The sequence below is a fragment of the Eulemur rufifrons genome, chromosome 14, assembly GCF_041146395.1.
Source record: "Eulemur rufifrons isolate Redbay chromosome 14, OSU_ERuf_1, whole genome shotgun sequence".
Taxonomy (NCBI): Eukaryota; Metazoa; Chordata; class Mammalia; order Primates; family Lemuridae; genus Eulemur; species Eulemur rufifrons.
Window position 1 is genome coordinate 2,713,282 of NC_090996.1, and position 27,707 is coordinate 2,740,988.

Here is a 27,707-nt window from a genome sequence, read left to right on the forward strand (position 1 = left end):
GGTTTGGAGTTGTAGAAATCTCTTATTAGCTGTTCAACCTCAATGCATCACTTAATATCTCTGAGGGTTTAATTTCCTCACCTGACAAATGCCCCTTCCCACCTTCAGTCACGCCCAGGTCCCTAAACCAGCACTGTCAGCATCTCCTGCAAACCTGCTAGAAATGAAGATTCCTGCCATGTACAGTGGCTCGTGGCTGTAATCCCAGCAACTTGAGAGGCTGAGGCAAGAGGGTTGCTTGAGCCCAGCAGTTCGAAACAAGGCTGGGCAACATAGTGAGACCTTATCTCTTAAAAAAAAAAAAAATGAAAAAAAATTACCTGGATGTGGTGTTGCATTCCTGTAGCCCCAGCTACTCAGGAGGCTGAGGCAGGAAGAGCGCTTGAACCCAGGAATTCAAGGATGCAGTGAGCTATGACTGTGCCACTGCACTCTAGCTCGCACAACACAGCGAGACCCCCTTCTCTTAAAAAAAAAAATAAAGATTTTTCAGGTCTTAGACTAGCCAGCCCCCCTGAATCAAACTCTGGGTATGGGGCTTTGTTTTAACCTTGCTACAGGTGAGTCTGATGCAGCTAAAATTGGAGAAACAATTAGAGCAGGGGACAGGGGTTGACAAATTTTTAGTGAATGGCCAAGTTTTAAGTATCTTCAGCTTTGTGGGCCATGCAGCTACTCAGTTCTACCACTGAGGCACAAAACAGCCATAAACAACATGTAAATGAACAGGTGTGGCTGCATTCCAATAAAACTTTATTTAAAACAAACAGGCAGCAGGCCAGATTTGGCTTGTGGGTTGTAGTTTTCCAGCCCCTTTTTTAGTGGAAAAATTCCTAGCTATAACTGTCGAATTCTTGGTCCCCTGTGTAAACATACTGGAGTGCAGATGAGTAGCTTGAATCTGCTCTAAGTTTTTTGTGAAAAATTATTAGCAAACTTTGATAATTATAAGTAAGAGATTACTTATAACTTGCTCATGACTTGGGACTGTTAAGATACATTCAAGCAGATGAAATACTAGTCTAGCAGGACTGAGGATGTTGAGTATCCCTAATCCAAAAATTCGAACTCTGAAATGCTCCAAAGTCTGAAACATCAGACATGATGCCACGAGTGGAAAATTCCACACGTCACCTGATGTGATGGATCACAGTCAGTACACAGAACTTCATTTCATGCACAAAATTATTAAAAATATTGTTTATAATTTATAAAAGTATCTTCAGGCTATATGTATAAGGTATATATAAAACATAAATGAATTTCGTATTTAGACTTTGATCCCATCCCAAGATAGCTCATTACATATATGCAAATATTCCAGAATTTGAAAAAGTCTGAAGCCCGGAACAGTGCCCCAGACATTTTGGATAAGGAATACTCAGCCTATGTTTTGTTTCCCTGTGTAGATGATGGTGCCAAGTGTTAAGTTACATTATGTTTAAAAATTTTATTGCTTTAATTTTTCAGGTAAGGTTTTAGAGATCTTTCTGTATTTTTTTCTTGGCTAATTTGGATTTTGTTTCCAATATGACAAATCAGAGATCATAGGAATTTATAGTCCAGTAAATGGAATGGAGTATATGGTGAGGGCTGCCAGAGTGTATACTGACAGGAGCAAGGGACTGGGTTTTCTCCCCTGTGCAAGGTGTCCTTGCTGTGTTTTCTTTTACTTTTGAGAAGAGTAGTTCATGGAAGGTCCTATTGTCCTTAGAGATTAGTATGACATGAATGCCTGCATTTCAAGAAAAAATTTGCTTCCCTGAGATCATTTATATTTTAAATATTCTTCTGAAACCATTACTTTTTTGGTTAGGTTACTAGTAAAAATGTCTGCATCTTCCTGGTTGCTACATATACTGATGGCCGACCAACTGAGAGTGCTGAGTGGTTCTGCAAATGGTTAGAGGAAGCATCCAGTGATTTTCGATTTGGCAAAACTTATCTGAAGGGTATGAGATACGCGGTGTTTGGCCTGGGAAATTCTGCCTATGCAAGCTACTTCAACAAGGTGGGTATATGTTGAATTATAGGGATACATTCTTCTTTATTTAAAAACACACATAAGAATTGTGTTATTCTTTACAGCTGGAAATTGCTACACATTTATATTCAAACTTGGCATATAGTAGGTTCTCAGTAAATTTTTGTTGAATAAAATGAATGAATGTGCCTCATACTGTCTAGTGTCTTAGTGGCCTGGACTCACAGTTCCCAAGCAGGACCTTGTAGATGGAAGATCACTGGGTCTTTGGACTTTTGCAATTGCCTGTCCTGTTGTTGAATGTTTATTGCTCAACCTCTTAATACAGGTGAACTCATTTTCTTTAAATCATTAATTTTTAAAGGAAAATAGAGGGAAAAACACTCACAGCCCTTTGTGCCTAGGCCTTTTTTCTAAATGAAATTAATCTGGCCCCTTTTCTTTTGCATCCTGTTCTCGACACTTTAAAAAATAAAACTACAGGCTGGGTGCGGTGGCTCACGCCTGTAATCCTAGCACTCTGGGAGGCCGAGGTGGGCGGATCGTTTGAGTTCAGGAGTTCAAGACCAGCCTGAACAAGAGTGAGACCCCCGTCTCTACTACAAATAGAAAGAAATTATCTGGCCAACTACAAATATATAGAAAAAATTAGCTGGGCATGGTGGTGCATGCCTGTAGTCCCAGCTACTCGGGAGGCTGAGGCAGGAGGATCGCTTGAGCCCAGGAGTTTGAGGTTGCTGTGAGCTAGGCTGATGCCATGGCACTCTAGCCTGGGCAACAGAGCGAGACTCTGTCTCAAAAAAAAAAAAAAAAAAAAACCAAACCTACAGAGGCTCCCAGTTTCTCAGTGGTTTGTATGTGTACCTCTCCCCAGAGATGGGCCCCGCCTGGCTTGCCTGTCTGTGGTAGAGGGTGAGTGATGGATGTGAGGAGCTTTCTTTAAACTTATTTTTTTATTTTTATTTTTTTTGGGACAGAATCTTGCTCTTTAGGCCTTGGCTAGGGTGCAGTGGTGTCATCATAGCTCAGTGCAACCTCGATCTCCTGGGCTAAAGTGATCCTCCTGCCTCAGCCTCCCAAGTGGCTGGGACTACAGGCGAGTGCCACCATGCCTGGCTAACTTTCTTTAAGTAGAGATGGGGTCTCGCTCTTGCTCAGGCTGGTCTCAGACTCCTGAGCTCAATTGATCCTCCCACCTCGGCCTCCCAGAGTGCTAGGATTACAGGCGTGAGCCACCGTGCCTGGCCTCTTTAAACTTATTTTTATTCACTTGTTATGTCACAATGTAGATTTTCCCACATATTTTCAAAGGAATTCAACTAGGAATGGGAAAATTAAAATATGTAAATATTTTGTTTAATGCCTCGACACTCAGAAAGCCTGGTAAGTTTTTAAACTCTTAATTGTGTTTCTTGATAACCCCTGTGCCTCAGCTTAACTGCTGACTGAAATAAAGTTTTGAGTTTATGTAATCATGAGCCTTGCCAAATTGATTACATTTGTGCTTTATTACTAAATGGGCTTTGGCCCCGTAGGCTTCGTTAGATTTTTGGAACTAATTTGTTTTGTTAATGCATATTTGTTATGACCCTGATTTAGAGTAGTAGTTTTCAAATTCTTTCTTAGTTATTAAACTTTTGTTTAATAAAAGGGTTTCATTGTCCGTTTGTTAAAAAAACTTATGTCAAAAATCAGAATATATAAGATGTGGCCCTTCTGTGTTGAAGCTGGAGCTTGAGGGCTCTTGAAGTCCCTTTTGCTGAGCAGTTCCCTCCTCTTCAGCAGCAGCCTGTGACCAGAGGCCCCGGAAGAACTTTGGGCTTTTGCAGAGCAGTCTACAAACCTCCAGTTTAAAGGATTGTGTTTTTAGCTCATCTGTCTCTTTTTCTTGCAGGTTGGCAAAAATGTCGATAAGTGGCTCTGGATGCTCGGTGCTCATCGTGTGACGACTCGAGGGGAGGGCGACTGTGACGTGGGCAGGAGCAAACATGGCAGCATTGAAGCTGATTTCAGAGCGTGGAAGACCAAGTTCATCTACCAGCTGCAGGCCCTCTGTAAAGGAGAGAAGAAAAAATCCTGTGGTGGCAACTGCAAAAAAGGCAAATGCGAGTCTAATCAGCATGGCTCGGAGGAAATGGAGCCAAGGTCCCACACTCCAGATGAATTGCATCCCAGGGACACTGAGGTATGTGGCCTGTGTGTTCATTGCTCACTGCTTTCCTCCTCTCTTTGGAGATACTGAACTTCACCTCTGCCCCAGGAAACCATCTCGTTGGCTTTGATTAGTAGGAAGATCTGAAACTCATGGTGCGGTGTTTCAGAGGGCGTAGCCTTAGGAGTTAAGCCATATTGTGCTGGACACTTTCCTAGATCCCCTCTTGAATCTTTGCATTGTTAGGGTCAGGTAGAATTTTACCATATTTTCAGGTTAATAAACAGAGGCTCAGAGAAGTTAAATATGTCTCACACTGAGCTCATAACATCTTATTATCCCCAGAACACATTCCTCCTGACCTAAGTGACTCCATTAGTCACTCAGACTGAAGGCTGCAAGTCATCCTAGATTCATTCTTTCTTTTTTCACATTCTAAACTTCTCTCTTTCTTCCTTTAAATACCCTGGACTCTTTGAAGCTGATGTCTTCAGGCCAGATCACTGCTACCATCTTCATAGCTGTTATCTTTTGGCCACCTGGTCACTTGGGCAATTTAGGAACAACTTGAAATTCTGACACATTGTTTTTCTCACCACCCTTGTTCCTATCATTATTCTTTGTGGCTAAGACATTATTCTTTGTGGCTAAGGCGATCTATCCAACACCCTGGCCTGCCAGTTTCCTGGTTTTCATACCTACAGCAACTGTTTTCTTCACTGACCTTGGTCTCTCTCTTGCACACTCACGTCTGAAATTCACATTCCTATGACCTATACTCCAATCTCACTCTGAGGCCCCTACTTTAAAATTCTTTTGATCTCATTTGATCCTATACCTTTTTCATCGAACAGGGGAAACTGCTAACTTCACTTCCCTCCTTAAACTTAGTTTAGATTTCTATAGTCACTCTTTTATAAACAACTTCAATTGCCTTGCCTCTTACTTGCTCTTCCAACCTGACTGGCCAAGCCCCAAGCCAGGTTGAAGCCTACTATCTGCTTTCCTCGCGGACCGCGGGCTCCGGTGTGCACTTGGTACTGCCCACCAATCTCACAGCATTCCCTTGTCAGTTCCTCCTTTCACTCTCCAAGATGACTGTTTCATACCCTCTTTATCTACACTCCTTCCTCCAGCTCTCATCTGAAGCCATCAGAGGGGAACTCACTCACAGTCTCCCCAGCCCGTCTACAAATCTCCACCATCTTTCGTGGCTCAGAAGACCAAGTATCTGGTGCCTGTCAAAGACTACTGTCCATCCATGCTGTGGAATCCAGGGCTGGGTTCCTTCATTTATCACTTCTCTCTCTCCTGCATATTAATGTCTGCCTCTCTGCTAGATTGTTCCCACGAATATATACATTCTTTGGAATCACCTGTGTATAAACAAACATAAAAAAACAGATAAATCTTTTATTTCACATCTTTTCAGCTGTTTATCCATTTTTCTGTTCTTTTTCCCAGCCCTTTTTGTTTACTGTAGAAAAAAGCAAACTCAGGTTCTTGCGCTATACTCTCCAGCACACTTCTGACACCAGGTGTGTGGGGATTTCTCCCCACCAGCAAGCAGTCAGTCAGTTCTGCAGTAGACACCAGCTGGGTGTCTGCTAATTCAGTTTAATTCTGACCCTACCTAGAATCAGATCCTACAGGTTGAGGGCTCAGTCCTCAATTCTGTGCCTTTTCCCCCCCGCTTCAGATGCCAGTTGCAAGCCCCAGGTTGTGCTACCTGTGCTTCTGGCTGACCGGCTATAAATTGGGGTTCCCCCCACCCCTTCCTCAGGTTTAATTAATTTGCTCATAGAATTTGGGGAAACACTTACTTAAGCTTACCAGTTTATTATAAAGGATATTACAAAGGCTACCAATGGACAGATAAGGAGATGAATAGGGCAAGGTGTAGGGGAAGGGATGTGGAGTTTCTGTGCTCTCTCTGGGCACATCACCTTCTAGGAACCTCCACGTGTTTGGTTATCTGGAAGTTTCCTGAATCCAGTCTTTTAGGGTTTTTATGTAAGTCTCATTAAGCAAGCATGATTGATTAAATTATCAGCCACTGGTGATCAACTCATTCTTCAGCCCTTCTCCCTTCCCTGGAGGCTGGAGAGTGGGGCTGAAAGTCCCAGTCCTCTAAGCATGCTTGGTCTTTTCCATGACCAGTCCCCATCCTGAAGCTGGTTGTTGGTGTTTTTGTTGTGGAGTGGTAAGAGTTCTTTATTATATCCTGGATAGCAACCCTTATCAGATCATTTACAAATATTTTCTTTTCACTTTCTTGATCATGTCCTTTGATGTATAATATAAAAGTTTTTGTATTCCCTTTTCACTGCATCCATGCCAATATCTATTGTTTTTTGACTTTTTAATAATGGCCATTTTAATTAGAGTATGGAGTAAGATGCTATTTCACTATGGTTTTAATTTGCATTTCTCTGATGATTAGTGATGTTGAGTATTTTTTTCATATGTTTTTTGGCCGTTTGTATAACTTCTTTGAAAAATGCCTGATCATGTCATTTGCCCACTTTTTAAGGGGGTTATTTGTTTTTTTCTTGCTGAGTTGTTTGAGCTCCTTGTAGATTCTGGATGTTAGTCCTTTGTCAGATATATAGTTTGTGAATATTTTCTCCCATTCTGTATGTTGTCTATATTATTTGTTGAATATTTCTTTGGCTGTGCAGAAGCTTTTTAGTTTAATTAAATCCCATTTGTCTATTTTTATTTTTGTTGCATTTGCTTTTGGGGTCTTGACTAAATTCGTTGCCTAGGCCAATGTCCAGAGAGTTTTTCCTGTGTTTTCTTCTAGGATTTTTATGGTTTCAAGTCTTACTGTTAAGTCTTCAATTCATATTGAGTTAATTTTTGTATATGGTGAGAGATAGGGATCCAGTTTCATTCTTCTACATGTGGCTATCCAGTTTTCCCAGCACCACATATTGAGTAGTGTGTCCTTTCACCAGTGAAGGTTCTTGTCTGCTTTGTTAAAGATCAGTTGGTTGTAGGTATATGGTTTTATTTCTGGGTTCTCTATTGTGTTTCATTGATCTATGTGTCTACTTTAATGCCAGTACCATGCAGTTTTGGTTACTATAGCCTTGTAGTATCATTTGAGATTAGGTATTGTGATGTCTCCAGATTTGTTCTTTTTGCTTAGGATTGCTTTGGCTATTTGGGCTTTTTTGGTTCCATATGAATTTTAGAATTGCTTTTTATATTTCTGTAAAAAAATGATGTTGGTATTTTGAGAGGAATTGCATTGAATCTGTAGATCGTTTTGGGCAGTATGGTCGTTTTAATGATATTGATTCTTCCAGTCCATGAGCATGGAACATTTTTCCATTTGTGTAATCTATTATTTCTTCATTAGTGATTTATAGTTCTCCTTGTAGAGATCTTTTACCTCCTTGGTTAAATTTATTCCTAGGTATTTTATTTATTTATTTATTTTTGTAGCTATTATAAATGGGATTGAGTTCTCAGCTGGGTCATTGTTGGTATATAGAAATGCTATTGATTTTAGTATGTTTATTTTATAATCTGAGACTTTGCTGAATTCATTTATCGAATCTAAGAGTCTTTTGGAAGAGTCCTTGGGGTTTTCTAGGTATAAGATTATTATCGTCAACAGAGGTAGTTTGACTTCCTCCTTTCTAATTTGGATGCCTTTTATTTCTTTCTCTTGCTTGGTTGCTCTGGCTAGGACTTTCAGTATGGTCTTGAACAGAAGTGGTAAAAGTGAGTATGCTTGTTTTGTTTTAATTCTTAGGGGGAATGCTTTCTACTTTTCACCGTTCAGTGTGATGTTGACTGTGGATTTGTTATAGATGGCTTTAATTATTTTGAGGTATGTTCCTTCTATGCTGAGTTTCTTGAGTGTTTTTTTATCATGCATGAAGGCATGCTGGATTTTATCGAATGCTTTTTTTTTTGCATCTATTGAGATGATCATATGGTTTTTCTTTTAATTCTGTTTACATGGTGAATCACATTTATTGACTTGCATATGTTGAACCAGTTTTGCATCCTTGGGATGAAACCCACTTGATCATGGTGAATTATCCATTTGATGTGCTGTTGGATTCTGTTTGCTCATATTTTGATGAAGATTTTTGTGTCTGTGTTCATCAGAGGTATTGGTCTGTAGTTTTCTTTTTTGTTGCATCCTTTCTTGGCTTTGGTATCAGGGTGATACTGGCATTGTAGAGTGAGTAAGGGAGGATTCCCTTTTTCTCTATCTTTTGGAACAATTTCAGTAGGATTGGCACCAGTTCTTCTCTGTATTTTGGGTACTGGGTAGAATTTGTCTGTGAATTCATCTGCTCCTGGGCTTTTTTTTGTTGGGATGGTTTTTATTACTGAATCAATCTTGCTACTCATTATTGGTCTATTCAGGAGTTCTGTTTCTTTCTGGTTCAATCTTGGGAGGTTTTATGTTTTCAGGAATTCACCCATTTCCTTTAGGTTTTTTAGTTTGTGAGTGTGTAGTTGTTCATAATAGTCTCTGATGCTCTTTTGTATTTCTGTGATATCAGTTGTAATGTCTTCTTTTTCATTTGTGATTCGGTTTATGTGGATCATCTGTCTTCTTGGTTAGTCTTGCTAGTGGTTTATCAATTTTTTTTTTTGTTTTCTTGGAAACAGGGTCTTGCTTTGTCTTCCAGGCTAGAGTGCAGTGGCATCATCATAGCTCACTCAACCTCAAACTCCTGGGCTCGAGCAATCCTCCTGCCTCAGCTTCCCAAGTAGCTGGGACTACAGGCATGCACCACCACGCCCTGCTAATTTTTCTGTTTTTTGAAGAGACAGGGTCTGGTTCTTGCTCAGGCTGGCCTCAAACTCCTGGCCTGAAGCGATCTTCCCATCTTGGCCTCCTAAAGTGCGAGGATAACAGGCATGAGTTACCATGCCTGGCTGGTTTATCAATTTTGTTTATCTTTGCAAAGAACTAAGTTTCCATTTTGTTGATCCTTTATATTATATATTTTTTGGTCTCTATTTCATTTAGTTCTGCTCTGTTCTTTGTTTTTTCTTTTCTTCTGCTAACTTTGGGTTTAGTTTGTTCATATTTTTCCAGTTTCTTGAAGTGTGATGTTAGATTGTTAATTTGTGGTCTTTCTACATTTTTTGATGTAGGCATTTAATGCTATAAACTGCCCTCTCAGCACTGCTTTTGCCGTCTCCCTCAGGTTTTGGTATGTGGTGTTTTCATTTTCATTCATTTCAAAAAATTTTTGAATTTCTGTGTTTATTTCTTCATTGACCTAGTGATCATTCAGAAGCATGTTGTTTAATTTCCATATGTTTGTATAGTTTCTAAAGTTACTCTTTATTGATGTCAAGCTTTTTTCCAGTGTGATCTGAGAAAGTACTTGATATTATTTTGATTTTTTAAATGTGTTAAGTCTTGTTTTATGGCCTAACGTGATCTGTCTTGGAGAATGTTCCATGTGCTGATGAAAAGAATGTATGTTCTGTATTTGTTGGGTAGAATGTTCTGTCAATGTCTGTTAAGTCATTTGGTCTAAAGTTCAGTTTAAGCCCAATGTTTCTTTGTTGATTTTGTCTCCATGATATGCCCAGTGCTGTGAGTGGGGTATTGAAGTCCCCCATTATTATTGTGTTGCTATCTATCTCTTTCTTTAGTTCTATTAATGTATACGTATATTTTTGTGAATCTGGGTGCTCTGATGTTGGGTGCATATATATTTAGGGTTATTATATCCTCTTGCTGAATTAATCCCTTTATCATTATATAATGACTGTCTTTTTTTTTTTTCTGTTGATTTAAAGTCTGCTTTATCTGATATAACAATAGCTTCTGCTTGCTTTTGGTTTCTGTTTGTGTGGACTATCTTTTTCCATCCCTTTACTTTCAGTCTGTATGTATCTTTATGGGTAAGGTTAGTTTCTTGTAAGCAGCATATATTTGGACCATGTTTTTAAATCTATTCTGCCAATCTGTTTCTTTGAAGTGACACATTTAATCTATTTCTGTTCAAGATTAATATTGATATGTTAGCTTTTGTTTCTGTCATATTGTTAATGTTTTCTAATTGTTTTATAAATTCTTTGTTTCTTTTTCTCTGTCTTTTTGTCTTTGTGGTTTGCTGAACTTCCACTGTGTTGCCAGGACAGATTGCTGCCCAGCTTTAAACTCCCCAAGTGGCGCTTTTGGCTTGTGACCAGAGAGGATGGGGCCATTTCCAGGCAAACAACAGTGGGCAAGATGCTAGGGGGGAAGTGTGTTCCACACATGTCTTGGTCTCACAGCGGCCCATTGCAGGGTTGCGGGTATTGTCGTAGATATAAGTTGGAAAGCCTGGTTTTCCCGGTCCCTTCCCAGCTGGGTGGTGGATACAGCTGCATCAGCCCAAACTTCCCCTGAGGGCAAAGTGCAGCCCAGTGTTAAACGCTCGAAATGGTGCCTTGGATCTGCAACCGAAGAGGCTGGGGCCCTGACTAGGCAAGCAGTGTGTTCAAGAAACTGGAAAATGTGGTCCTCTCATGTCTCAGTCTCAACAGCAGCATGTCTGTGGTGACTTTCTTAGGGGTGCATGGCAGCACCTGGGCTCCTCTATTCCTCCTTGGAGCTGCGCAGTGGCTGCAGGTATGCCTGCAGTTCTCTGGTATCTAGGTCTTTAGGATGGCATCCAACTCAAGCTGCTCTAGGCTTGGATGCCTGTGGGATTCCATGTGGGTTCCCTTTCTGGAGCAGTGTTTCTGTGCAATCTCCAGGCAGCTCCCTATGTTAGGCCCAAGACCTGTGTAGTTCATGGGGTTCTCTTATAGCCAAGATTGTAAAAGCTTGCGTTGAAGTGTGGATCCCTGGGGTTTCTCTCTTACTGTTTCCAAGTATCCAGTCCTTGGCCTGGCAAGTTGCCACGAACCCTCTTGTTACCCACTTTTGGTGCTTCCTTTCACTTTCCTGGTGAATCCTGTGTTCTCTCCTAGATGACCCGTTCAAAACGTGAGAATCTGATTACTATTCATATAGGCAGTAAATCTGACTATATGATGTCTCTTTGCTATTCCCCAGGGCATACTGGCCAGCACATGAAGGTTATTGACATCATGTTTCTTTTAACTTTAAAGTGATCTTTGAGTTACTCAGAAAGTACCTATTGTTTAAAATAAGCAACTACTTCACTTCTTAAAAATCTGTTTATCCTTCGGTTCTGCCTTAGCATCTCCTTGGAGAAAGGGTTGAAGGCTGTGCCTATGCCTGCCACTTATTAGCTGTGATTTCTTAACTTCTCTAGCCTTAATTTCCTTACCTATTTATGATGCTAAACATATCTACATCATAAGTAGTTAAGGATTCAACAAGTGAATATGTGGAGAACACTGCACTGGGCACCTAATAGTACTCAGCAAGCGGTTTTCACAGTGCTGTCACGTATCCTCTATTTCTGCCTAGCACGTGTCTCCTCCTGAGCCCTGCTCATGTCATCGTCACCGGGGAGGGCAGGTGAGGTGTGAGTTATTCTCACTCAGTGATGCCCTCTCACAGTGGTTAGTTTGATGCCAATGACCCAAGATTTTTCTCTTTAATAAAAAATTTAAAGGCAGTGAACTCTCCGTGGGGGAGAGAGTGTAAGAGAACTTTGCTGCTTTGAACAATGTATTTATGAAGCATTTGTCTTCCAGGAGGAAGAGCCCTGTGAGAGCTCCAGCGAGGAAGAGTTTGGTACTGAGGATCGTCAGGGCCTAAATTCTGTTGTTGATGTTGAGGATCTTGGCAAAATTATGGATCGCGTGAAGAAAGAAAAGGTATCATTATTTTGGGAAATATTGAACTTGGTTCTTGCAGTTGGTTACCATTCAGTATTCTATGTTGCTGTGTAGTCCATCTGAGTTCACAATAAGAGTTTCATTTCTCTAGTTCCTGTCTTGAGAGTTTTATAATTTTTTGCCATTTTTTCATGAGCTTTGTGAAGACCTTCCAGTTTGTGAAAATGAGCTCATAGGAGGATAAGCAGGACATTTTAGGATAAGGGCCTAGGAGAGGGTAGATGGTTACAGAGACTTTATTCAGGGCTGTGTGAGGATGAACAGCATGATAGGATTTATTATTGTCGAGGTTCCAGGTGGAATTGTGGTACAAATTTGCTTCCCTGTTGTGTAGGCAGAGTAGTCTGGGGGCTTAGAAATGGCAGCCTGTTCTGTAGGTGTTGAGATCAGTGTGGTGGGGGCCTTAGGAATCCAGGAAATGGTGTCTGATTGTGATTGTCTCAGTTATTAAATGAATGTGAGAATGTACAGTGTGGTAGGATTTTATGCAGATTCCAATGATCTAAAATTGAAATATTACATATACTATACCAAAAAACATAAAGTGTTAATTTAATTATGAGTTTTGGAAAATGAGAATTCCCTTAACTAAAAATATATCAAGTCTGTAAGCCTTAGGCTGGGCGAGGTGGCTCATGCCTGTAATCCTAGCACTCTTGGGAGGCCGAGGTGGGCGGATCGTTTGAGCTCAGGAGTTCGAGACCAGCCTGAGCAAGAGCAAGACCCCATCTCTACTAAAAATAGAAAGAAATTATATGGACAGCTAAAAATATATATAGAAAAAATTAGCCGGGCATGGTGGTGCATGCCTGTAGTCCCAGCTACTCGGGAGGCTGAGACAGGAGGATCCCTTGAGCTCAGGAGTTTGAGGTTGCTGTGAGCTAGGGTGACACCACGGCACTCACTCTAGCCTGGGCAACAAAGTGAGACTCTGTCTCAAAAAAAAAAAAAAAATAAGTCTGTAAGCCTTAGAGGAAAAAGTAAAACTATTAGAAAATCTGAAAAAAATCAATGATAAAACCTATATAAATTCAAATGAAAGAATTCAGTAAGGTCGCAGGATATAGTCATGAAGTAAGTCAACAGCCTTTATATTTCCAAGCAATAACCAGTTAGAAGGTATAATGAAAGAGACTTCATTTACAGTAGTCACATAAAAGGTAAATAATTGCATATGGATAAACGTAAAAAGAAGTGCCCTAAACCTATATTGGAAAACTTTAAAACATTCCTGAAAGATATGCAAATGGACTTGAACAAATGGAAAGACATCCTTGTTTTAGATAGGGTGACTTAGTATGGTAAAGATACCAGTTCACTTAATATAAATATTTGATACAGTCTCAATAAAAAATTCCAATAAGGTTTTTTCCCCCTGGATCTAGACTGGTCTATTCGTGTGGGACAGTCTGTTAGACTCTTTAAATGTCAGTGTCATAAACAATAACAACAGTAAAACACAGAGAGCGGGGTTTAAAAAAGACAATAAAATATAGCCAAATATATTGTTTAAACTTTGATCTTGGGTCAAAGAGAAAAGGCCATTGTCTGGACATTTGGAGAAATTTGAAGTGGACTTTTTAGTAGGTAATATTCAATTTTTCTTAAATTTCTTAGTTGTAATTATGGTATTGTGGTTCTGTAGGATCATGTGCTTTTTTTTTTTTTTTTTGAGACAGAGTCTCACCGTGTTGCCCAGGCTAGAGTGAGTGCCGTGGCATCAGCCTAGCTCACAGCAACCTCAAACTCCTGAGCTCAAGGGATCCTCCTGTCTCAGCCTCCCGAGTAGCTGGAACTACAGGCATGCACCACCATGCCCGGCTAATTTTTTCTATATATATTTTTAGCTGTCTATATAATTTCTTTCTACTTTTAGTAGAGATGGGGGTCTCGCTCTTGCTCAGGCTGGTCTCGAACTCCTGAGCTCAAACCATCCGCCCACCTCAGCCTCCCAGAGTGCTAGAATTACAGGCGTGAGCCACTGCGCCCGGCCGATCATGTGCTTTTTTTTTAGGACATTTTTTAAAATACTTCCTCTGAAGTATTTAAGAGGAAGTTTCATGGTATCTGCAACTTACCTTCAGGTGTTTCAGCAAAATTTTATTTACATATACACACACATGCATACATGTACATATATATTTACATATGTATGCATGTGCATGTGTAGATAAATAGAGAATGCTCAAACTACAGTGGGGAATCAAGGCAGAGGGGATATGGGTCTTCATTGTACCTTGCAGCTCTTATGAGGGTTTGAAATAAAAAGTACTGGGGGCAGTATGAGGACTACAAATCCAAACTAGTATCAACTGAATTATAAACTATTTATGATATTGCCATATGGGAATATCTCCCATTTTATGATAGGACTAATTGTGAATGAATAGTTTTGCATGATATAAAGTCTTCAAGCACTTATTCCTACATAAAGCATGAGGACCTTCTATTTTTACTCTGGATGGCCCCATATTATATATAACAAATGGTAATTTAAGGAAATAAGTTGAACAAGTTATTTAATTTTGTCTAGTTAACTTTTTTTCTAAATCAACATACCTGTAATAAAGAAAATTTAGAAAAGAGAGGAATGGGAAAACCCCACCAGTATCTGTTTCCCAGGAAAAATTACTATTCGTATTTGGAGTATTTATGTTCATTTTTGTTTCATATGCACCTAAATCTTTGTTTTATTATAAAAATATATTTTATGTTCTCAGATGGTCCTTACAGCCTCATTTATAAATCATAAAAAATTCTTTAAAAAGCAGTAAGTAGTTGTATAACCTGTGTATTAAATAAGGATTACTCTTGGGAAGATCATAAAAGCTGGCTTATTTTGAATTTCACTGTCCCTTTAAGCCAGCACAGTAGGGATAACTTTTACCCTGTCTTGGGATGACAATTCTAGCAGACTCCATGACTTTTCTGGTCATTCTTAGGTAATACAGGCACATAAGGCACAAAACAGTCTCAGTTTGATAGAATGTCAAATTCCATATAGTGGTCAAAGATTCCAGTTTAATTCAAAAGTAAAACTTCTCCCCTCTTTGTCATTTACTTTCTGGCCTATTTGGTAGCTGCTGTTTTGGCTCTCCTTAGGGTTTGCGGAGCAGGTGGTAGGGGGTTGGGGTGGGGGAGGACAGATTAAGTGAAGTAGGAAGTTCTTACTTGATTGGTACTGCCATAAGATGACTTTGTGCTCTTTCTCCTAGTCAGGTGTTTAAAGTTGAGTCTATTTCCATGGAGCATTTTCACGGCTTCTTTGGGGACATTTTCCATGGTTGTCTGCCCCCAGGTTCCTTTCATTGAGCAAAATATACTCTGAGAAGTGCACTTCTGATGGTCACTTACTCCCTCCTCTGGGCCTTGTACCTCTGGTTTCCTCTCTTTGAAGTCTGTCATCTGCTCTCCTCTCTACTTGCCCAAGTGGGTCAGGATCTAAGATCTCTCTCGCCCCCACCCTGCTGTCAAGGGACCACTCCTAAGTTCTTTATTCTGAAGGGACAGGCCGATTCCTACCCAGCAGCAATGCTCACTTGCTAATGCAACTAGCTGATCCTTTTGCCTCTGAATTTTCTGCGTGCAAGTCATATAGAGTCTGTGTTGCTCTCTGAGTGGAGGGGATACATAGGAACTCCTTTGAGGGACCCAACTGGAGTCTATCTTGTGGGGCTTGAGGTGAGAGGCACCCCGATTCCTCTGCCCCAAGCCTCTCTCCATTTGAGGGAGTGGGAGGAACTCAAAGGACCTTACCAACTTTCTGCAGAGAAATCTTACAAAATCCCCTCTCCTTGACTTCCATTCTCTCCACCCTTTCTTTTATAGCCTTGATGTGGGGGAGGCATTTTTAAAGTTGTGAAACGATTTAACTTGATGTGACCGATTTAACTTGATCTGACCATCTCTTTGTAGTTTCATTTAATTTAAAATCCTGTTTACATATGTTAAAAAAATTTCAAAGACTACAGACCCTCTGTCCCTATTCTGAATCTACTTTTCACAGGTAACCACAGTTTAAAGTTGACAGTAGTCTTCCAGGTATTTTACTGCCTTTACAAACACATTTATATTTTGGTATAATTTTGTTTTTTGGCCACACAGTGGGATCATTTTATACTCTTAGTCTACAGACTGTTTTTTTTTTTTTTTTTTTTTTCCATTTAACATGACAACTTTCCAGTCCTGTCATATAGATTAACTCATTCTAAGGTTTATGTTATAGTCTATAATTATGTCCCATAATTTATTTGGCTCTTGTTGGTTAACATTTGGGTATTTTCTCATTTCTATAATGAAGACTCTTGCTTGTATTTTTTGTGGCTGATATAAATTCATCTGAAGAATATATATTTTTAAAATTGAAATTCCTGGGTCAAAGGGAATTCTATAGTTTTGATATTTCCAAATTGCCCTGTAAAAAGTAGAAAAAATTTTCACTTTTGCTTACAATATTCACATATCTATGAGAATGCCTATTTCTGTACATGCCAGGTGTTATCAATCTTTTAAATCTTGCCAATATGAAAGGTGAAAAATAGTAACCTCATTTTAATTTGCATTTCTTTAATTTTGAGTGAGTGAATGTGTTTTCATATGCTTTTTGTCCATTTGCCTTTTTTTTCTCTTTCTGTGAATCATCTTTTTCTGTCTACCTGGAGTTAGACAGACTGCATTGTCTGATGGCGTGGTCCCCAAGACTGCTCTTACTTTTGACACCAACTGCAAGTTTTTTGAGGTCTTTAAACCTCCCTCAGGTTTGATAATTTGCTCAAAAGACTTGCAGAACTCACTGAAAGCTGTTGTACTCAAAGTTATAGTTCATTGTAGGGAAAGGAGCAAATCAGCTAAAGAAAGACATGCTTAGGGCAAAGTCTGAGAAGGTTCCATAGTCTGCAGATGTGATGCTCCCATTGTCCTCAGGTCATGTTCCCCTCCCAACATTGATTTGTGACAATATGTGCAGAGTATTGACAATCTGGGAAGCTCAAGTGAGCTTTGGTGTTTAGAGTTTTTATTGAGGCTTCATTACGTAGACCTGATTGATTGATGGCCCCTGTGGTTCAGCTCAGTCTTAAGCACCCCTCTTCCTCCTGAATTTTGGGCTGATACCACAGGGCCCTGGGGACATACCTCATGGGCATAAACTATCAGATGTGGTCTGAGGGGCCTACCGTGAATAACAAAGATACTCCTATCCTTGAGAGTTTCCAAGGGTTTAGAGGTTACCTTCCAGGAGCTAGAGACAAAGGCCAGACATCTTACTCTTTATCATACACTATCCTTCATCTATTTTTATAATGGGTTATTTGGCTTCTTTTGTAATACTCATAATAAAAACATACTCTGAATGTAGTACTCTAAACTATAATGTCCTAGATTATTTTCTAAATTTAAAATTACTATCTTTCTCTTGTAGCATTTTATTACTTACTTACCTAAAACAGGTTGAGTATCCCTAATCCAAAATTCCAAATGCTCTAAAATGTGAAAGTTTTTGAGTGTGGACATGATGTTCAAAAGAGACGCTCCTTTGAACATTTCGGATTTCGGATTTCAGATTTTTAGATGAGGGATGCTCAACTGATAAGGATGATGGAAATATTTCAAAATCTGAAAAAAATCTATCTAAAACACTTTTGGTCCCAAGCATTTTGGATAAGAGTTATCTTCAATCTGTATTTCCATGTGTCTGTGATGTCTTTTTGTCATTTTTAGTGGCTTTTGTATTTAGAAGCCCTGGAGGAGGAGCTACTAAGAATGACAAGGTTGTGGACTTCTGGTTCAAGGCCTGGCCGAGCTAGTCTGTAACTCAGTTACCTAAGAGTACAGCTTAACCTCTCCTAGTCTTGATCCCCTTTTCTGAGAAACGTGGACTGCAACCACTACCTTCTTCGTAGAGTTGTTGTGTGTGAAAATGCTTTATACTCTCTAAAAGCCTGACAGGCATTGAAATGAATAGAAATAAGTTTGTTTTTAAATTGGCTGATACATTGTCTTAGAGTTGGCCATTTGGTCTGTTTTCAAGTTTTTGGGTATTATCATTAGCACTGGTCTGAGACCTTTTTTGCTTTTTAAAAATGCATGAATATTTTCTTAGGTTATACTTTCCCCAAATTGGTACACTGGGTCAAAGTGAATGTATACTTTTATGGCTCTTAATTAAAAATGTGAGTAATTTTCATTGGTGAAACTGTCTTAATGTGCATGAGATAGCTGATTTAGATAGATTTCTGGATTTTCTACTAACTTAAGCCTATTTAAAGCTTTGTTTTTAGTGGCTGAAGAGTTTGGGATAATTTGCGGATGCATTTTTTTCTTTGCTTTTTCATCTTATGGCCATTAGAGGGCACTGGAGAAGGCACTAATGAAAATTTTGGACATCCATTATTTTTTTGAAATGAAGTAATTTTGTACTTTACGAGCTTTGAGCAGCTGGTTTATGATATTCCAGCTTGCTCATAAAAATCCCTCATAAAATCATCAGATCTGCGGGAAAAATATGTATTTTTTCCAACTTTGGTATGACGTGAAAATAAGCCACCAGTTTTTATTTTTCATTGTTGTTAGGCTCCAGCAGAGTTTTCCAATGTCTTTTGTTCTTATTTTATCATGGATGTAGTATACTAAATTTGGTGACAGGTTTTTACTGATTGGCTTTTCTTTTTCATATATATATGTATTTGTGTTTGTGTGTGTGTCTTCTTTGGGGCTGGTTAGCCCATATTCCCAGACTACTTTCTTCATGATCATCATTACACACATCACATTAAATGTCCTTAGTTGTTTCTGTAGAGCGAAGCAGTATGTCTAGTACTTAGGAGTCTCTGCTCTAGAGTTGGGCCAAAGCACTCTCATTGTAATACCTTTTTGAATAGTATTCGCTAACTTTCGTGGAGTCATACTGTCTCAGTATATATATATCCATGGGCAAGTTATTTCACTTCTCTGTGCTTAAGTTTTTTCATTTTAAAAATGAAATGTGGAAGATAACAGTATCTGCCTGATAAAGTTGTTATGAAGATTAAAAAAGTTAATCTATCCACATAGTATGTACTTGATAACTATTCACTATTATTGTATGTTAATATAAGAAAATGTCTTCCAATGGGATAGATTTGGTGCAACTAGAGTAACGCCCTGGTAACCTTCCTTCTTTCCTCTATAATAATGCCTAAGACAGTAATTCTAGGAATAAAGAGGATTTAAAACACGGGAGTGATTCCCAAGAACAAGAGTTGTGTGGGGGTGGGGATGTTTGGAGAAGTGACCTAGAGAAGGAAGGCAGGGGCAGGGGCAGGGTCCTAGAGGCCTTTTCACTTCCTGCAGTGGAGGTCCGAGCTTTATCCTAAAGGCAGTGGGAAGCAATGTGATTTGACTGAATAGGAGAATGGGTTGGGGGGTATAGGGAGAGGGAGCAGTTCCAGTGTAGGTTGAGACTCTAGACCTACAGATCCTCAAGTGCATGCAGCCCCTTGACTGAATCCAAATTTTACAGAACAAATCCGTTTAATAAAGGCCACACTCAAGGATCCGGAAGGCCAGTTTCCCCACCCCTGACTTAGAGTATCAGGAGAAATCAAAGTACACATTGGATTGTCTCATTCAATCCTTACAATGACCCTGAGTTATCTGTACTATTATCATCTCCATTGTACCATTTTAGCAGCTGGGGCTTAGAGAGGTTAAACAATTTTTCCACAGTCAAAAGGCTGGTCAGTAACTGTCTCTCTTTATGTCACGCCCCGTGGCTGCCTCCCTAGGGGAGGAGTGATTCTCAGAAGGGAAGCTGTAGAGTTTAGAGAACCAGGAGTCAGGAAGAGCCTGACAGTTCCTAGATTATTTATTTTCTGTTTCTTTTATGAGATTTGTCGTGATTTGTAAATGTAAAAGCCTACTGCTACTTTTTTTTCCCCCAATAAATAAATTTTGCTAAATACTCCCCACAGCATGTTCTGGCTAAGGAGACAAACACTAACTAACATCAGTATCATTAGTTTTGAAAATAAAAGCACATGCTTGTTAATTACTCACTAGAGAAACATTTCAATTTACCAGCTATTTAAATTACAGAAGGATCTCAGTATGTCCAGTTCTAATTGCAAAGTTACATTGGTATTGCAGTGGAATAACACGAAGCTTGTTTCATGATTATTTTTAAGGCTTTGAGTATTTAATTCACCTAGAAATGAGGTGACATTCCTTCAACCCCAACATGCTGCCTTTAAACTATCTTGATTCAGCCATGGCCTATGTAGCTAGGAGCACTTTACAGTGAGTTTCAAAATTATTTCCTTAAGTTAGGTTATCCAAAATAAAATCACTGTGTTCAGAGTAAAGCTCTTGACATGCTTGGTCAAACTGCTTTTCCACAAGTTCAAAAGGCATTCTTAAAATCCAATATGTTCTAGATCTGCGAAAACTGATGTTGGTATTTTAATAGGGATTGCATTGAATCTGTGGATCACTTTGGGTAGTATAGACATTTTAACAATGTTGATTCTGCCAACCCATGAGCATAGTATGGTTTTCCACCTGTTTAGGTCCCCTGCTATTTCCTTCCTCAGTGTTTCTTAGTTCTCGCTGTAGAGGTCTTTCACCTCCTTAGTTAAGTATATTCCTAGGTATTTTATTTTCTTTGTTGCTGTTGTGAAGGGTATTGAGTCTTTGGTTTGGTTCTCAGTTTGACTGTTGTTGGCATATAGGAATGCTACTGATTTCTGTACATTGATTTTGTAACCTGAGATTTTGCTGAATTTGTTTATCAATTCCAGTAGTCTCATGGCAGAATCTTTGGGGTTTTCTAGATATAAGATCATATCATCAGCAAAGAGCAACAGTTTGACCTCTTCTGCCCCCTGTTGGAAAAACTCTTATAGAAATTGGCCTAGGGAAAGAATTTATGAAGAAGACCCCAAAGGCAATCACAGCAACAACAAAAATAAATAAATAAATGGGACCTGATCAGACTCAAACATCTGGAACCCCTTAAGATGCTGAAATAAAAAAACAAACAAACAAAAAACCTGATATGTTATGAAAAGCTTGATGAAAGTCATGATGAAAATTGGTCATTTTAAAACTGAGCTATGACAGGGGAGTGACGTATAGAGGATTTGTTAATAAAGAAACAGGAATCTGAACATGGGGTTAAATTGCAGCAGAGGGAGTTGTTAAAGATTAATCACTACTTTTATTAGTTTAATATTAAAAACTCCTCTTCTTCATGTATAACAAAACATGAAGAAGAGGAGTTTTTAATATTGAAAGTTGCCAGGTCTGGAATTAGTTACTGAAAAAAGTAGGGTCTAATTTTCTGGGGCTAGAAATAGCTGTCTGATAGTTTAAGGCATTCATTTATTTATTCAGCCAACATTTACTGAGTGCCCACCCTGTGCTGGCTCTCCAGGCCCAGGCAGGTTCACTGTACGGAAAACCTCTAGAGAACCTGGGGATTCTACATCCAAAGTTTTCTCTATGAATTGATGAGGAAGGGAATCACCTGATCATTAAAAGGATCAATAAAACAATTAGAAAGACTTTCCCAGAAGAAATTTATGCTTTGATAAGGAAAAGCTCATTTTTGCAAAACACCTGCTTGGCAGTTATCCAACTATGTGGCCTTTTACCTTAAAATCTTTAGCAGATCACTTTTTTTGGGCCTTGTTTTTATCCTAGGCAAAATTGGGGTGGTAGTGTAATTTTTGAGATGATGGTGTTAAAATGAATTAGGTAGTATTGTATGACATCTTAAAAAAGAGAAAATTAGTACCACTGTTTTACTCTTGTTATTACATAAGATTCATATAGTTCTGTCAGTTTATAAAGAACATTTCACTTATTCATTGTCATTCTCATAAGTGCTTAAGAAATTATTTCATAATCGGCTTTCCTTTTTGCATGTTGGGAAACAGCAGCTTGGAGAGGGCACAAGTTTTCCTTCAAGGCAAGTGTGATGGGTGAGGGAAATGGGAAGGGGTGAAAGAGATTGGAGACAGGGAGACCATTTAGTTTGGCTATTGCAGTTGTCCCTTAGGAGAAGCCAAGACTGGACAAGAGCAGGAGCTTTGTTGGTAGAGAGAACTGCTGTGTTGGGAATTGAAAACCTAGAACTTGTTCCCTCATTGTTCAATGGGATGTACAGGAGAGGGAGGAATCGAAGTTGACTGATTCTGGGTTCTACATTTATTCTGCTCAGGCTATGTAACAACTATAAATAAATACTTAAAAATATGTGGGCCTTAATGTGGTTGTTATATTGTTATATTCTAGGCAGAGAGTGAACAACGTCTGCACCTAGGAGATTAGAATTAGAATTTGAATGGTGCATTCAACTCCCTTGGGGAGTGTTATGAACCATTGCATTTCTTTTCAGAAATGAAGTTACTACTGCATCTGGGAGATAGGACTAAACTGCCATAGAGGGCGGGAATGATAAATGTTGTTCGTTCTGAGTGCTCAAGACCTTTAATCATAGCCCTATGATTGAATATGGAGTAGCAGCACTCACATTTTAAAACAGATAATTTCTCAAGTGATGGGACATGGACAGTGTTCCATGGCCGTGCTTTAGAACAGTGGTCCCCAACCTTTTTGGCACCAGGGACCTGTTTCATGGGAGACAGTATATGGGGGATGGTTTCGGGATGATTCAAGTGCATTACATTTATTACATTTGTGGCCGCTCCCCAGCGCTAGCATCACCGCCTCAGCTCACCTCAGATCATCAGGAGTTAGATACTCATAAGGAGCGCACGGCCTGGATCCCTCCATGCGCAGTTTACAGTGGGGTTCGCGCTCCTATGAGCATCCAGTGCTGCTGCTGATCTGACAGGAGGCGGGGCTCAGGTGATGCCAGCGCTGGGGAGCGGCTGTAACGCTGAAGCTTCACTTGCTGGCCGATGTTCACCTCCTGCGATACGCTCAGTTCCTAACAGGCCGTGGACCAGGGATTGGGGACCGCAGCTTAGAGTCCATCATTTCACAGGGGTCAGAAGTTTTTGTTTAAAACCACAAGAGGGCATCTGTGGTCATAATGGTCAGAGGCCAGTGTCATGGGCTGGGTCCAGTGGTAGATTTACATGGCCTTCGGGGCAAGCACATAAGCTTGAGATGTTTTGTGGTAACAGAGGCTTTTGAAGACAAGTACTGCCACCTCCTGCCAATTTTTACATGATCAGTAGTGGAATCACAGTAACTTGATGTGGAATTACTGCAGAGACATTTAAATGCTCTCAAGGTCGAGGTTAATTCATTTTGCTCCACCATAAGACTTCCTTTTCAAGCTCACACCTTTGCTTTTAGATTAAAAAAAAAAAAAAAAGCCAAAAGATTATTTTTTTATTTTAAAATATTTTAACAAAATAATAACTGGAGCCCTTTTTTAAATATAAAATACCTAGCATTAAACTGATTACTTTTATAATAGAAAAGAACAAATGATTGTTGTTTGTTTATAAATTTTTTCAGTTCCATCCAGAAATGTGTAGTTAAGAACTCTATTAACAGAAACAAAATTGTTCATTAGCTTTGCTTTTTGATTATATTTAGTAATTTGGAATGCTGACTTTTAGGACAGAGGACTTAATTAGGTTTACTTTTCTCATTTGGTGCATTTGACTCTCCAAAGTGCTTTTTCAGAGCATGCCCCTGGAGCAACAAAGAAAGTAGAGAAACTAATTCCAGATTTCATTGGTTCACTTTCTGTGTGTGTTTACATTTTTAATCTTGTTTTACATTTTATGTGTGGAGAACTTTGAATAGTCACAAATTAGACAATAATATAGTGAGTCTTTCTTCCCTATTGCTCAGTTTTACACCAGCCACCCGTGGGCCTCAACCACCCTTCATACGTCCCTTCTGTGTTAGTTTGGCACAGATCTCAGCGTACCATCTGTGAGGTATTTTCCTTTTTAGGTAGAAAGGGGGTTACAGCGAGTCCACTCACTGAGTGGGGGCTGGATGGCTGGACCTTTAAAATGGACAAGCATTGAGGGTGGTCTGGGCTTGGTGGGAAGGCCACTGCCAAGGTGAGTTATTTTGAATTTCTGCAGCTCTTAGTAGGATTTGATGAATGTCTTCTCTAAAGTGTAACACAGACTTTGTCTGTTGTCTCTGAAATTATTACTTAGCACTCTGCCATCTTCCAAAAAGATGTGGAGATAACATAAAAAATGGACATAAGATTTAAAAAGAGAGGAAGAAGTCAGTGGAAAGAGTGAATGAGGGTCATCTTGTCATATGAAGCCAATTACAGTGAATATAAGACAAGCACAGTGCTTGTAACGGTGATCAAAGGTGTGCTGCTAGATTTTCTGGTGGCCAAAGTCAACAGGAAACACAGTAAGTTTTATGTTAATATTGTCCTCCAGATTTCTTAAGTATATCTTTTCATATCACTAAAGAGAAATTTCCCCTGTAGGATCTTCTAAAAGGGGTCATTGAGGTGACTGTTGGTGGTAGTGGAGTAACTTGGTCTCTGAGCTGATAGCTCTCAGGGCAGTTTGGAGCACTTTTTTCACTTGTTTTAGAGGTTTGCGGATGTAATACCAGCAATAACTATAATTTATTGAATACCAGTTGTGTATCAGGCATCCAGGTGTTTTTATTTTATTTAATCTTTAACATATTCATTTCATAGATTTTTTTTCCTCCTATTTTTCTCCTTTTTCAGGTGAAGAAATTGAAATTCAGAGAAAATAAGTAATTTGCTAAAGTTACTTTAAAATAAATCCTGGCATGTGTTTAAATCATTGCCTAACTGGAAATGTGATCGCTTTGGAGAGGACAGAGTTGTGGGCTGCGGTTCCCAGTGGGCCTTTATATTGATGGTCGGTGTTCATGACTGCTGTGTTGTTATTTTCACTGCACATTGCCAATTCTGGATTCTTTTAATGCAGAAAGAAAAGGAGCAGCAGGAAGAGAAAACTAGTTTGTTCAGGCACATAGGGAAGAATGAAGATGGTGAAAGAAGAGCTATGATAACTCCTGCTCTCCGAGAAGCCCTTACTAAACAAGGTGAAAATCCTTGACGTTGTTATGTTACTATCCTCTTAAGGCATTCTAATTTAATTCCTAAGACACGAAGCATAAAATAGGCATTGCTAAGAGAAAAAAGATAATGAAGTCTCTTCTCTAGTTAGCTCAGCAGTTGTGTTACAGTGGCAGATGTCGCTGCCTAAAGATTCACCCTCTTGTTTCTGTGATCACTGTTTTAATTAGGGTAGACTATATTAAAGTGATTTTTATTAATAGTATAGATTTAAATTTATCATCTTGCTATTTGTTTTCTACTTACCTATTTTTTGATTTGCTATTTCCTGTTTTTTCTGGTTTCTTTTAGATTTAATTTTTTCTATGGTTCTATTTTATATCTTTGTTGGCTTATTAGCTATGATACTTTTGTTATTTAGTAGTTGCTTGAGGTTTTACACTACACTTTGATCATCTCATAGTATGTCTTTGGGTGGTATTATACCACTTCATGTATAGTACAACCTTACTATTGGATATTCCCATTTTTCACTTCTTAACCTTCATGAATTATTATCATACATTTTCCTATTGTATATGTTATAAACCCTACGTTACATTACTATTTTGGTTTAAACAGTCAATTATCTATTAAAGATTTACATAATTGGAGTTGTGCATATTTACTCTAGTTGCCACGTTCCATGTTCCTCGGTCCTTCGTTGAATCTGTATTCCATCTGTTATCCTTTTCCTTCTGCCTGATGGACTTTTCAACACTGCTTGTAGTATGGGCTTGTTGGTGGTGAGTTCTTTAAGCTTTTGTATATCTGAAAAGGCTTTATTTTGCCTTCACGTTTGAGGGATGTGTTTTACTGGACATAGAAATTGTAGGTTGACAGCTTTACATTTTTCTTTCAGCACTTTAAAGATAATGCTCCACTGTCCTCTTGCTCACGTTGCTTCTGATGAGAGCCCAGCAGTCGTCATCCTTTTGTTTGTTCCTTCAAATATAATCCTCACCCCCACTTTTAAGATTTTCTCCTTATTACTGATTTTGAGCAATTTAACTATAATGTACCTCACTGTAATTTTCATTTTTTGTTTTTAACCTGGATATCGTTGAACTTCTTAGCTCTGTGGATTTATAGTTTTCATCAATTTTGAACAAATATTGGCCATTATTTCTTCAAATGTTTTTCTGTCACCCCTGTGCCCCCAGGCTTCCTTGGGGAATGCAATTACTTGTGTAATAGGCTGCTTGAATATGATCCACAGCTCACTGATACACTATTCTTTCTCTCTTTATTTTTTTTGAGACAAAAAACGTCTTGCTCTGTTGCTTGAGCTAGAGTACAGTGGTGTCATCATAGCTCACTGCATCTTCAAACTCCTGGGCTTGAGTGATCCTCCTGCCTCAGCCTCCTTAGTAGCTGGGACTACAGGCATGGGCCACCATACCCGGCTAATTTTCTATTTTTTTGTAGAGACAGGGTCTCTTGCCCAGGCTGATCCAAAACTTGTGGCCTCAAGTGATCCTCCCACCTTGGTCTCCCAAAGTGCTAGAATTACAGGCGTGAGCCACGGCCCCTGGCCTGCACTGTTCATTTTTAAAAATTTTTTCTTTTGTCCACTGTTCATTTTGGATAGTTTCTATCACTGTGTCTTCAAGTTCAGTAGTCTTTTCTTCTCTAATGTCTAGTCTTCCATTAATCCTATCCAGTGTATTTTTCAACTTAGACGTTATAGTTTTCATTTCTACAAGTTCAATTTCGGTCTTTTTATATCTTTCACATCTTTTAACTTTCTGAGCCTACAGAATACAGTTATAAGTCCTTATCTGCTAATGTCTATGTCATTTCTGGGTCAGTTTTGGTCGATGGATTATTTTCCTCATTGGTCATGTTTTCCTAGTTGTTTGCACGTCTGGTAATCTTTGATTGGATGCCGGACCTAATTTTACCTTATTAGGTACTGGATATTTTTGTGTAAACACTTTCATAAACATTTTTGAGTTTTTTGGGGGACAAAGGCAAATTACATGGAAATAGTTTGAGCTTTGAGTCTCACTTTTATGACTTAGATTAGGTTAGGTGAGACCAGAGCCAACTCAGTATAGGGCTAACTCTTCCTTACTATTGAGGCAAAATATTTCTGTGTGCTTTACCCAACGCCTTATGCATCTTGAGGTTTCCAGTCTGACTGGTAGGAATAGGTCCAACTCCCAGCCTGCTGTGAGCACCAGGCATACCTGTAATCCTTTCAAATGGTTCTTTCCCATTCTTGGGTAGTTTTTCTGTCACGTGTACACCGGTCAGTACTCAGACAAATAAGAATCTTCTGCAGAATCTTGAGTCTCTCTGTGTAGCTTTCATCTGTCTGGTATTCAGTCCTGCAAACTCTAGCCACCTTTGTCTCCTCAGACTCAGCTCCATTTCCTCAACTTGGGGAATCCACTGAACTTTGCTTGAGTTGCCTCTCTTTGCTACGTGGCCTGGAAACTTTCCAGACAGTAAGTTGGGGTAATAGTAGGCCTCACCTTGTTTGTTTCCCATCTCTCTGGAATCACCGTCCTTTGTTGCCTGATGTTTTGTGTCCTGAAAACTGTTGTTTCATAAATTTTGTCCTTTTTTGGGTATTTTAAGTAGGTTAGTAAATCCTCTCTGTTATTCCATGTGTGCTAGAAGCAGATTCTGCACTATGATTTTCAGCCACTGCATATTATTGGCTTGTCTTTGTATTGTGGTCAACCTTAGTTCTCTTTTGTTCTGTAATGTGCAGTTTTTTCCATACCTAAATGCAAAATTTT

At 39.2% G+C, this 27,707-nt stretch overlaps 1 protein-coding gene across 1 annotated transcript in view; it reads left to right on the forward strand.

The window, feature by feature from the left end:
- Window positions 1-27,707, forward strand: part of TYW1 (tRNA-yW synthesizing protein 1 homolog) — a 171,889-nt gene that overhangs the window by 15,165 nt on the left and 129,017 nt on the right. The window contains exons 5-8 of the mRNA XM_069485639.1: window positions 1,817-2,011; window positions 3,879-4,169; window positions 11,784-11,906; window positions 24,827-24,944. Of these exons, the coding sequence (XP_069341740.1) occupies window positions 1,817-2,011; window positions 3,879-4,169; window positions 11,784-11,906; window positions 24,827-24,944 (727 nt within the window). The remainder of the gene's footprint in view (window positions 1-1,816; window positions 2,012-3,878; window positions 4,170-11,783; window positions 11,907-24,826; window positions 24,945-27,707) is intronic.